Here is a 13,643-nt window from a genome sequence, read left to right on the forward strand (position 1 = left end):
GCCTTTGCCGAAGGGCCAGGCGAAAAGAAGAGGACAAGTCTAAAAATAAAAAAGATGAAAGAAAAACAATGAAGTGTTCGAAGCTTTGCCATGGACATCAGCTTTCGCTCACGTCCAAGAGCTGCGTCCAGGGAGTAAAAAGAAAGAGCCTTCGAGCTACAATCCGTACAGAGCAACATTTCAATGGCAGTAAAACTCCACGGTGTCTTTAGCTGGAGGGTCCGGCTACATTTCAAACCACTTGAGCTTCCTTTCTATGCTTTACGAGATCCCTATAATCCCTGAATAGAAATATTTTGTGTCTCAGCCCTGCAGCGTGACTTCTATTCCATCTGGAGTTTGTCAGTGTGCAATAAAATAAAACCCTTCAACAACGTGTCCAGATTCTTGCCTCAGATGTCTGCAGCTTTCAAGAAATGAATAGTAATGGAGAACTGTTACATTTGCCAAGATGGCTTTTTAGGCTACAGTGTTTAAAATTAGACCACCATTCTCCAAGTTAGATCATCATTTTCCAGGTTAGCCAACCCCTCTCCAGGTTAGACCATCATCCTACAGGTTAGATCATCATCCAATATCCTACAGGTTTGACCACCATTCTTCAAGTTACACCACCATTTTACAGATTAGGCCACCATTTTCCAGGTTAGATGACCATCCTACAGATTAGACTACCATTCTCCAGATTAGACCACCATCCTACACATTAGATCCCCATTCTCCAGGTTAGACCACCGTCCTACATGTTAGACCATCATCCACCATCCTACAGGTTAAACCACGATTCTTCAGGTTTGACCACCAATCTACAGATTAGACCACCAATTTTCAGGTTAGCCCACTGTCATACAGATTAGACCACCATTCTTCCAGTTGCATCACCATCCTCTAGGTCTAATACTGTATTTTGAGATATATTGAAAATTATCTGGATGATTTGACTTTCCCAAAATCAATTTGACTTACTTATCTTTGGCAAATCGAGTACTGCCCTAAGAACTTCCTAACACCTAGATCTTCACAAGGAGAATCAATACCTTCCCAAGAGGCATCTCAAACATCCAGCCAGAACCCTACTCTGTACTGATGAGGACAGGGGCATAGTTATAGCAGTTACAGATGTAGCAGTAGTATCTGAGGGGACCCCTCTACCACATAGGAACACACAAGTATTATGGATGGCAAATGGTGAATTGTTATAGAGTTTTCATTTGGACCAGGACTTTTAAAAGGGTATTTCCTCCATTCACCACTATGGACTTCAGTAAATAGGAAATCACTGGCTCAGCTATTTTTGGAAGTCCCATAATGAGGAATGGAGCGGTGGCAGAGCTTGCGTGGCTTGTTCTCCATTCACTGCTATTGGACTGCAAAAAATAGCCAAGCACGATCCAGAGCCCCTTTTTAGACACAGGAGATAATCCCAGAGTTGGGACCTGCACCTACTATATCTGACGTTTATGGTGTAATCTACGGTATCTATATGCCATAAATGTTCCAGATGGGACCAGTGGCGTCCCTAGGGGGGGTGCGGTCCGCCCCAGGTGTCAGATCTCAGGGGGGTGCCAGAAGCAATGAGCGCTTCCATCAATACAGATGGAAGCGCTCATTGCTGGAGCGCTGACGCCCACATACTGCGGCGGGGCACGGGAGCGCATAGTTCCCTGCTCTGCCGCGGATCACCGCTATAGGCTTCAGGCCTAGTAGGCCTGAGGCCTATGCAGTAGTGAAATCCCAGCGTAGGCGTACGTGATGACATCATCGAGCGCGCCTGTGCCGGGATGCAGCACCTGGACATAGGTGAGTATTTAGCTTTTATTTTTTTTAGTTTTATTTTATGTGCCAACTTTGGGGGACATGGGGGGACAGTACATCGGGGAAGAAATTGCAGTATGGGGCAAATTACTATATGGGGGAAAAATTATTATGGTTGGATACTGTGTGGGGGAAAATTACTATATGGGGCAATGTGGGGGAAACTACTGTGTGGGGGCAGTGTGGGGGAAATTACTGTAGGGGGTCAATGTGGGGGAAACTACTGTGTGGGCAAAATTACTGTAGGGGGTCAGTGTGGGGGAAACTACTGTATAGGGGCAGTGTGGGGGAAATTACTGTGTGGGGGAAATTACTATATGGGGCAGTGTGGGGGAAACTACTGCATGGGGGCAGTGTGGGGGAAACTACTGCATGGGGGCAGTGTGGGGGAAACTACTGCATGGGGCAGTGTGGGGGAAATTACTGTATGGGGCAGTGTGGGGGAAAATACTGTATGGGGGCAATATGGGGCAAATTACTGTATAGGGGCAGTGTGGCAGAAATTACTGCGTGGGGCAAATTACTATATGGGGCAATGTGGGGCAAACTGCTGTGTGGGGGCAGTGTGGGGGAAATGATTGTGGGGAAACAGTGTGGGGGCAAATACTGTGTGGGGAAAATTTCTGTATGGGGCAATGTGGGCAAACTACTGTATAGGGGCAGTGTGGGGGAAATTACTGTGTGGGGCAAATTACTATATGAGGGCAGTGTGGGGCAAATTACTATATTGGGGCAGTGTGGGTGAAATTACTATATGGGGCAGTGTGGGGGAAACTACTGTATGGGGGCAGTGTGGGGGAAATTACTGTATGGGGGCAGTGTGGGGGAAATTACTGTATGGGGGCAGTGTGGGGGAAATTACTGTATGGGGCAGTGTGGGGGAAATTACTGTATGGGGGCAGTGTGGGGGAAATTACTGTATGGGGCAGTGTGGGGGAAATTACTGTATGGGGGCAGTGTGGGGGGAATTACTGTATGGGGCAAACTACTGTGTGGGGGCAGTGTGGGGTAAATTACTGTATGGGGCAGTGTGGGGTAAATTACTGTATGGGGCAGTCAGGGGGAAATAACTATGTGGGGGAAACTACTGTGTGGGGGCAGTGTGGGGGAAATTACTGTATGGGGCAGTGTGGGGGGAGATTACTGTATGGGGCAGTGTGGGGGAAATTACTGTATGGGGGCAGTGTGGGGGAAATTACTGTATGGGGCAAACTACTGTGTGGGGGCAGTGTGGGGTAAATTACTGTGTGGGGGCAGTGTGGGGGAAATTACTGTATGGGGCAGTGTGGGGGGAGATTACTGTATGGGGCAGTGTCAGGAAAACTACTGTATGGGGGCAATGTGGGGAAAACTATAGGGTGTTATTATTACTGGGGGCACTCTAGGGGACATTATAGCTGCTGTGGACACTATAGGGACACTTGGGGTAATTTATCAAACTGGTGTAAAGTAGAACTGGCTTAGTTGCCCATAGCAGCCAATCAGATTTCACCTTTCATTTTTGACAGCTCTTTTGGAAATCCAGTTTTACTTTACAACAGTTTGATAAATGACCCCAATTATGTCTACTTGGGTCACAATTTTTTCAGCAGTATAGTACCTGGGATATTGGGGGGCACAACGGGAACAGTATTTGGGGGTGGCAGCAGGATGACATTGTTGGGACACTAGGATGGGGAGGTTGATGTAAAAACTGAGAAATCTAATGTGTCTGTGTTATAAACTCTGTAGAGATGAGATGCGGCTGAAAGAATTTGTCATGGCGGTCTAACGGAGGAGAAGAGGAAAGAGAAGATCTACATGACAGCAGATGTCCCTGGATGTAAGAGGTATGTGGTCAAGTATTGAAGGGGGGGGGCCAGAGAAAGGACCCGCCCCGGCAACCTAGGCACGCCACTGGATGGGACAACCTCTTTAAGTTAAACCTCTGAGCAACGACTGCAAAACACGGCTGTCTACAGATTGGTGTCTCTTGTAAGAGGTCAGGCATTGACTTACAGGGTAGTCACCAATAGGTGGTGCTAGAGAGAGCTATAAAAATAGAGAAGAGGCAATTGCTTCATTATCTCTATGCACAATGCACACTAGGAGAAATGTTGGATCCAAAAGCCAACCATTTATAGCAGATGGCACCTGGCTGAATTTGGACCCCAAGTAAAGAAGGTAATACACTGAACTACAAGACACCCCTTTCTGTGGGTAATAAAATCATAAATAAAATCATCAGGTCACTACCAATAAATGGTGGTGCACTGTTGGGTAAGTGGCATTCAGTGATTGATGGATCTATGATTTTAGGTACTGCTACGGTAAGTAAAAAGTGTTAGCCAATCCTGATATGATGGCAGCCATTCAATATGCAAAACAGACTAGAAATACCATTACATTAGCACAACCTTAATTGTGAAAATGTCTACAAACCAGGCATCAAATGAAAAGGTCCAATGACTTATTAGTGGGATATCGTTTGAAGGATCTAGTTTTAGGGTCTAAATTCAGCAGCATAGAAGCCTCATGTATATGTGTGTTACTGGTACGTGTAATACACATCTATAATAGAATAGAATTCTATATGGATCATACTGCACTGTGTCTCCAAGTGCCTTTGATTTAACACTGTGGCACAAGTAGGTTTTCTTATGGATCCATCAGAATAAAAAAATAAATAAAATAACTTTAGTATGTGACTAGAGATGAACGAATCGAAGTTGACGATCCGAATTTCAGGAAAAATTTGATTAGCTCTGAATTTCCTCACACTTCGTGGTAACGAATCGCATTTTTTCCTAAAATGGCTGCTACACATGTGAGGACATGGAGCAAGAAACTCTGGGAAGGCGGGATCACCCATAATGCCATGCATGCAGCCAATCAGCAGCCAGCCAGCCCTGTGATGTCACAGCCCTATAAATAGCCTCAGCCATCTTGGATTCTGCCATTTTCCTGTCTACTTAGTGCAGGGAGAGATGTCAGCAGGCGCTAGGGACAGTGCTAGGAGACTTTATTGAGCTAAAAAACGATTTACAAGTTCAGGGAAGGATTATTCAACGAGTAGGAAAAGGATAGGGAGGACTCATTTCACAGCATTTATATAGAACAGGGTTCATAATGGTTTGCATTAGTGGGGAAAAAAAGGCTTATTAGCTGTTGTGTGATGAAGTGCGAAAATTACAGCCCTTTTTGGCGTGTATTAGTGGCTCCAAAGAAAATATATATTTGCCGTTCAGCGGTGCAGTTATATGTTCTAAAGCCTTTTGTGGAGTGTATCAGTGGAAAAAAGAAAAATATATTTGCCGTTCAGCAGTACAGTTATATATTCTAAAGCCTTTTGTGGAGTGAATACTGTGTGTTACTGCAAGGCACAGTGTTCTACACCACTATAAAGGATCTCTGCAACCAGGAAATAGACGTTTTTTAACACGATTCACCGCAAATAAAAATTTAGAAAAATTCACTGAATCGGCCAAATCGAATTTTTAAGAAATTCACCGATGAGGGGCCAAATAATATAACACACAGTTCATCAGTTTACTCTCAGTTAGCAGAAAGCCTCCCTGGGCTGGCAGCACAGTGTTGAGGTGGACAGCACGAAATCCTCCGGGGCACGCTCTGTGTAGGGAAGCATCAGCCAAGATGGTGGTTGAGGTGCCCTTGATGTTAGGGGTGCTTGTTGCGGCTGAGTCCCTTGATTTTTGTCGTGACGCCAGTACTGTTAATGGTGGTACAACCATAGGTAGTAATAATGAGGTAGACAGTGGTAAGATGCAACTCACAACTTTTACTTTGGATGTCTTTTGGTTGCAGCAGTACAATTATGCAGTCTCTAGATGGTACAGAGTTAATTCTGCAAATCCACTGTTTTAGGCTGTTTAGGTTTCTTGGTTTTGGAGCAGTGGGTTATTTTAATGTTAGTGGAACTTCTGGTGAGGTTGCCGGAGGCTATGGTATCCTTCACCTAAAATATCCCAAAGGTCCTTTATGCCTGGTGTACAGCTTTTATCCTTTGGATGAATTTGAATTTGTCCTTTTCTCTTGTCCCTTTCTGGACTAAAACTTCTTTTCACTCTCTCAGTGTCAAATATACTCACTGATCTTCACACTGACCTGTGGTCTCAACTGAACTCCAGTCTTAATCTGCCTAATATGATCTGATCTGCACTGAACTGAACTGCCTCACTAGGCCTGACCTAGGTATATATAGGACCTGAACTTTATCCCCATCTAGAGGTGGGATGTATAAATTACACCTAATAGGCCTGTTAACAGGGATTTTGCAGAGACATAAATGCAAAGTTATACCATACTGTACAATGCAATTGTTGAGATCAAAAAGTACTTTTAAGCAGTGCCCACACACACGTAGTGGGACGCTGCAGACACATAACTAGAGACGAGTGAAGTATTGTAAAATTCAATTCGGCTGATTCGCCAAACTTTACAAAACAAATTCACTTTGTGACAAATTTCTTTGTCACAAAGCGATTGTGCCGCCCCCCGTCATTGTACCGTTCAGATGCTGCTTTCATAGCTGATCACAGCATCTAATAACAATAATTAGAGATAAGCGAATCGAAGTTGACGAAGTGGAATTCGATATGAATTTCAGGAAAAATTTGATTCGCACCGAATCCGAATTTCCTTACGCTTCGTGGTAACGAATCGCATTTTTTCCTAAAATGGCTGCTGCACGTGTGAGAACATGGAGCAAGGAACTCTGGGAAGGCGGGATCACCCATAATGCCATGCATGCAGCCAATCAGCGGCCAGACAGCCCTGTGATGTCAAAGCCCTATAAATAGCCTCAGACATCTTGGATTCTGTCATTTTCCAGTGTACTTAGTGCAGGGAGAGACGTCAGCAGGCACTAGGGACAGTGCTAGGAAAGACTTTATTGTGCTAAAAAAAAGATTTACAAGTTCAGGGAAGGATTATTTAAGGCGTAGGAAAAGTATAGGGAGGACTCATCCCACAGCATTTATGTAGAACAGGGTTCATTTTGGTTTGCATTAGTGGGAAAAAAGGGCTTATTAGCCGTTGTGTGGTGAAGTGCGAAAATTATAGCCCTTTTTGGCGTGTATTAGTGGCACCAAAAAAAAAATTATTTACGTTCAGCGGTGCAGTTATATGTTCTAAAGCCCTTTTTGTCATGTATTAGTGGTAGGGATGAGCGAACCCGAACTGTATAGTTGGGGTTCGTACCAAATTTTGGGGTGTTCGTGACACAGACCCGAACCCGAACATTTACGTAAAAGTCCGGGTTCGGTGTTCGGCGCTTTCTAGGCGCTTTTTGAAAGGCTGCAAAGCAGCCAATCAACAAGCGTCATACTACTTGCCCCAAGAGGCCATCACAGCCATGCCTACTATTGGAATGGCTGTGATTGGCCAGTGCAGCATGTGACCCAGCCTCTATTTAAGCTGGAGTCACGTAGCGCCGCACATCACTCTGTTCTGATCAGTGTAGGGATAGGATGCAGCTGCTGCTGTTAGGGCCAGATTAGGCAGGGATTTACTCATCAAAAACACTTACTGAAGTGATCGATCTACAGCTGTGTATCATTCAACTTCTGCTAGTAAATTGCTCATTGTTTTTAGGCTGCCCAGAGCGTTTTTCTGTCACTTTTTTTGGGGGTGATCGGCGGCCATTTTGTGTCTTGTGGTGCGCCAGCACAAGCTGCCACCAAGTCCATTTAACCATCAATAGTGTGTTGTTGTTTTTTTTTTGCTATATCCTACATCAGGGGCTTGGCTGTGCTTGCTATTTTATTGAGGGGTGAAATACAATTGCCAAAATAGCAGTACCCTAAATCTGGTGTTTCAGCTGTGGCTAGCCAATTATAATACTGTCTGCTGTCTGGCAAAGGATATATTTTTTTCTGGGTTGAAATACAATTCCCAAATTAGCAATTCCCTAAATCAGTGGTTTCTGTTGTAGCAGGCCAAGTTTAAATCTATCCATAAAAGGGTATATTACATTGAAGGTGCTGATAGGGTCATCCTCAATAACTTCACACGCTACCGTGCATCTCCAAGTCTAATTCTGTCCGTAAAGGGATACCTGTCATCCCGGGCCTAAATACTAGGCCTACAATTTATATTCAGCTAAATCTGTGGTTACTGCTGTGCCTGTATTAGTGTAATACGGTACCTAAGTAGATAGCCAGATAGTGTTAGGTGCCTGTAAAAAAAGGCCTGAATTTGAATTCAATACATTGGGCCAAATAATTTTTTTCTTATTGTGGTGAACGGTAACAATGAGGAAAACATCTAGTAAGGGACGCGGACATGGTCGTGGTGGTGTTAGTGGACCCTCTGGTGCTGGGAAAGGACATGGCAGTTCTGCCACAGCCACACGTCCTAGTGAACCAACTACCTCAGGTCCCAGTAGCCGCCAGAATTTACATTGATATTTGGTGGGGCCCAATGCCGTTCTAAGGATGGTAAGGCCTGAGCAGGTACAGGCATTAGTCAATTGGGTGGCCAACAGTGGATCCAGCACGTTCACATTATCTCCCACCCAGTCTTCTGCAGAAAGCGCACAGATGGCGCCTGAAAACCCCATCAGTCTGTCACATCACCCCCATGCATATCAGGGAAACTGTCTGAGCTTCAAGTTATGCAGCAGTCTCTTATGCTGTTTGAAGACTCTGCTGGCAGGGTTTCCCAAGGGCATCCACCTAGCCCTTCCCCAGCGGTGAAAGACATAGAATGCACTGACGCACAACCACTTATGTTTCCTGATGATGAGGACATGGGAATACCACCTCAGCACGTCTCTGATGATGACGAAACACAGGTGCCAACTGCTGCGTCTTTCTGCAGTGTGCAGACTGAACAGGAGGTCAGGGAGGAAGACTGGGTGGAAGACGATGCAGGGGACGATGAGGTCTTAGACCCCACATGGAATAAAGGTCGTGCCACTGACTTTCAGAGTTCAGAGGAAGAGGCAGTGGTGAGACCGACCCAACAGCGTAGCAAAAGAGGGGGCAAAAGCAGAACACCCGCCGCCAAGAGAGTTTGCCTGCTACTGGCCACCGCCACCTGGGACCGAGCACCCCAAAGGCAGCTTCAAGGAGTTCCCTGGCGTGGCAGTTCTTCAAACAATGTGCTGACAACAAGAACCGAGTGGTTTGCATGCTGTGCCATCAGAGCCTGAAGCGAGGCATTAACGTTCTGAACCTTAGCACAACCTGCATGACCAGGCACCTGCATGCAAAGCATGAACTGCAGTGGAGTAAACACCTTAAAAACAAGGAACTCACTCAGGCTCCCCCTGCTACCTCTTCTGCTGCTGCCGCCTCGGCCTCTTCCTCCGCCTCGGGAGGAACGTTGGCACCTGCCGACCAGCAAACAGAGGATGTACCACCAACACCACCACCTCCGTCACCAAGCATCTCCACCATGTCACACAGCAGCGTTCAGCTCTCCATCTCACAAACATTTGAGAGAAAGCGTAAATTCCCACCTAGCCACCCTCGATCCCTGGCCCTGAATGCCAGCATTTCTAAACTACTGGCCTATGAAATGCTGTCATTCAGGCTGGTGGACACAGACAGCTTCAAACAGCTCATGTCGCCACTACTTCTCCAAGAGAGCCGTACCTTCCCTGCACAACTAAGTATCGGATAAAATCAAGTGTGCACTGCGCAACGCCATCTGTGGCAAGGTCCACCTAACCACAGATACGTGGACCAGTAAGCACGGCCAGGGACGCTATATCTCCCTAACTGCACACTGGGTAAATGTAGTGGCGGCTGGGAGCCAGGCGGAGAGCTCTTTGGCGCACGTCCTTCCGCCGCCAAGGATCGCAGGGCAACATTCTTTGCCTCCTGTAGCCTCCTCCTCCTACTCGGCTTCCTCCTCCTCTTCTACCACCTCCTCATCCGGTCAGCGACAGACCTTCACCACACACCTTCACCACAGCCCGGGGTAAACGTCAGCAGGCCATTCTGAAACTCATATGTTTGGGGGACAGGCCCCACACCGCGCAGGAGTTGTGGTGGGGTATTGAACAACAGACTGACGAGTGGTTGCTGCCGGTGAGCCTCAAGCCCGGACTGGTGGTGTGCGATATTGGGCAAAATCTCGTCGCAGCTCTGGGACTAGCCGGTTTGACGCACATCCCTTGCCTGGCGCATGTGCTGAATTTGGTGGTGCAGAAGTTCATTCACAACTACCCTGACATGTCAGAGCTGCTGCATAAAGTGAGGGCCGTCTGTGCGCGCTTCCGGCGTTCACATCCTGCCGCTGCTCGCCTGTCTGCGCTACAGCGTAACTTCGGCCTTCCCGCTCACCGCCTCATATGCGACGTGCCCACCAGGTGGAACTCCACCTTGCACATGCTGGACAGACTGTGTGTGCAGCAGCAGGCCATAGTGGAGTTTCAGCTGCAGCACGCACGGGTCAGTCGCACTGCGGATTAGACACACTTCACCACCAATGACTGGGCCTCCATGCGAGACCTGTGTGCCCTGTTGTGCTGTTTCGAGTACTCCACCAACATGGCCAGTGGCGATGACGCCGTTATCAGCGTTACAATACCATTTCTATGTCTCCTTGAGAAAACACTTAGGGCGATGATGGAAGAGGAGGTGGCCCAGGGGGAGGAGGAGGAGGAAGAGGGGTCATTTTTAGCACTTTCAGGCCAGTCTCTTAGAAGTGACTCAGAGGGAGGTTTTTTGCAACAGCAGAGGCCAGGTACAAATGTGGCCAGACAGGGCCCACTACTGGAGGACTAGGATGAGGAGGAGGTGGAGGAGGAGGAGGAAGCATGTTCACAGCGGGGTGGCACCCAACGCAGCTCGGGCCCATCACTGGTGCGTGGCTGGGGGGAAACGCAGGACGATGACAATACGCCTCCCACAGAGGACAGCTTGTCCTTACCTCTGGGCAGCCTGGCACACATGAGCGACTACATGCTGCAGTGCCTGCGCAACAACAGCAGAGTTGCCCACATTTTAATGTGTGCGGACTACTGGGTTGCCACCCTGCTGGATCCCCGGTACAAAGACAATGTGCCCACCTTACTTCCTGCACTGGAGCGTGATAGGAAGATGCACGAGTACAAGCGCATGTTGGTAGACGCGCTACTGAGAGCATTCCCAAATGTCACAGGGGAACAAGTGGAAGCCGAAGGCGAAGGCAGAGGAGGAGCAAGAGGTCACCAACGCAGCTGTGTCACGGCCAGCTCCTCTGAGGGCAGGGTTAGCATGGCAGAGATGTGGAAAAGTTTTGTCACCACGCCACAGCTAACTGCACCACCACCTGATACGGAACGTGTTAGCAGGAGGCAACATTTCACTAACATGGTGGAACAGTACGTGTGCACACCCCTCCACGTATTGACTGATGGTTCGGCCCCATTCAACTTCTTGGTCTCCAAATTGTCCACGTGGCCAGAGCTAGACTTTTATGCCTTGGAGGTGCTGGCCTGCCCGGCGGCCAGCGTTTTGTCTGATCGTGTATTCAGCACGGCAGGGGGCGTCATTACAGACAAACACAGCCGCCTGTCTACAGCCAATGTGGACAAGCTGACGTTCATAAAAATGAACCAGGCATGGATCCCACAGGACCTGTCCATCCCTTGTGCAGATTAGACATTTATAACTACCTCCCCTTAACCATATATTCTTGTACTCCAGGGCACTTCCTCATTCAATCCTCTTTTTTTAATTTTACCATTATATTGCGGGGCAACCCAAAGTTGAATGAACCTCTCCTCTGTCTGGGTGCCTGGGCCTAAATATCTGACAATGGCTTGTTCCAGTGGTGGGTGACGTGAAGCCTGATTCTCTGCTATGACATGAAGCCTGATTCTCTGCTATGGGACCTCTCTCCTCTGTCTGGGTGCCGGGGCCTAAATATCTCACAGTGGCCTGTTCCAGTGGTGGGTGACATGAAGCCTGATTCTCTGCTATGACATGAAGCCTGAATCTCTGCTATAGGACCTCTCTCCTCTGTCTGGGTGCCGGGGCCTAAAAATATCTGACAATGGCCTGTTACAGTGGTGGGTGACATGAAGCCTGATTCTCTGCTATGACATGAGGCCTGAATCTCTGCTATGGGACCTCTCTCCTCTGTCTGGGTGCCGGGGCTTAAAAATATCTGACAGTGGCCTGTTCCAGTGTTGGGTGACATGAAGCCTGATTCTCTACTATGACATGAAGCCTGATTCTCTGCTATGGGACCTCTCTCCTCTGTCTGGGTGCCGGGGCCTAAAAATATCTGACAGTGGCCTGTTCCAGTGTTGGGTGACATGAAGCCTGAATCTCTGCTATGGGACCTCTCTCCTCTGTCTGGGTGCCGGGGCCTAAAAATATCTGAACAGTGGCCTGTTCCAGTGGTGGGTGACATGAAGCCTGATTCTCTGCTATGACATGAAGCCTGATTCTCTGCTATGGCACCTCTCTCCTCTGTCTGGGTGCCGGGGCCTAAAAATATCTGACAATGGCCTGTTCCAGTGGTGGATGACATGAAGCCTGATTCTCTGCTATGACATGAAGCCTGAATCTCTGCTATGGGGCCTCTCTCCTCTGTCTGGGTTCCGGGGCCTAAAAATATCTGAACAGTGGCCTGTTCCAGTGGTGGGTGACATGAAGCCTGATTCTCTACTATGACATGAAGCCTGATTCTCTGCTATGGCGCCTCTCTCCTCTGTCTGGGTGCCGGGGCCTAAAAATATCTGACAATGGCCTGTTCCAGTGGTGGGTGACATGAAGCCTGATTCTCTGCTATGACATGAAGCCTGAATCTCTGCTATGGGACCTCTCTCCTCTGTCTGGGTGCCAGGGCCTAAAAATATCTGACAATGGCCTGTTCCAGTGGTGGGTGACATGAAGCCTGATTCTCTGCTATGATATGAAGCCTGAATCTCTGCTATGGGGCCTCTCTCCTCTGTCTGGGTTCTGGGGCCTAAAAAAATCTGAACAGTGGCCTGTTCCAGTGGTGGGTGACATGAAGCCTGATTCTCTGCTATGGGACCTCTCTCCTCTGTCTGGGTGCCGTGGCCTAAATATATCTGACAGTGGCCTGTTTTAGTGTTGGGTGACATGAAGCCTGATTCTCTGCTATGACATGAAGCCTGAATCTCTGCTATGGGGCCTCTCTCCTCTGTCTAGGTTCTGGGGCCTAGAAAAATCTGAACAGTGGCCTGTTCCAGTGGTGGGTGACATGAAGCCTGATTCTCTGCTATGGGACCTCTCTCCTCTGTCTGGGTGCCGTGGCCTAAATATATCTGACAGTGGCCTGTTTTAGTGTTGGGTGACATGAAGCCTGATTCTCTGCTATGACATGAAGCCTGAATCACTGCTATGGGGCCTCTCTCCTCTGTCTGGGTTCAGGGGACTAAAAATATCTGAACAGTGGCCTGTTCCAGTGGTGGGTGACATGAAGCCTGATTCTCTGCTATTACATGAAGCCTGATTCTCTGCTATGGGACCTCTCTCCGCTGTCTGGTTGCCAGGGCCTAAAAATATCTGACAGTGGCCTGTTCCAGTGGTGGGTGACATGAAGCCTGATTCTCTGCTATGACATGAAGCTTGAATCTCTGCTATGAGAGCTCTCTCCTATGTCTGGGTGCCGGGGCCTAAAAATATCTGACAATGGCCTGTTCCAGTGATGGGTGACATGAAGCCTGATTCTCTGCTATGACATTAAGCCTGAATCTCTGCTATGGGGCCTCTCTCCTCTGTCTGGGTTCCGGGGCCTAAAAATATCTGAACAGTGGCCTGTTCCAGTGGTGGGTGACATGAAGCCTGATTCTCTGCTATGATATGAAGCCTGATTCTCTGCTATGGGACCTCTCTCCTCTGTCTGGGTGCCGGGGCCTAAAA

The 13,643-nt window shown here is 48.0% G+C and overlaps 1 protein-coding gene across 1 annotated transcript in view; it reads right to left on the minus strand.

Annotated features, from left to right (window-relative positions):
* Window positions 1-312: 312 nt before the first annotated feature.
* The window catches only part of KIAA1328 (KIAA1328 ortholog), a 359,720-nt gene continuing 346,389 nt past the window's right edge, over window positions 313-13,643 (minus strand). Inside the window, exon 11 of the mRNA XM_040421160.1 lies at window positions 313-406. Within this exon, the coding sequence (XP_040277094.1) occupies window positions 343-406 (64 nt within the window). The 3' untranslated portion in view covers window positions 313-342. The remainder of the gene's footprint in view (window positions 407-13,643) is intronic.

This window comes from Bufo bufo, chromosome 2 (genome assembly GCF_905171765.1).
Source record: "Bufo bufo chromosome 2, aBufBuf1.1, whole genome shotgun sequence".
NCBI classification, from domain to species: domain Eukaryota; kingdom Metazoa; phylum Chordata; class Amphibia; order Anura; family Bufonidae; genus Bufo; species Bufo bufo.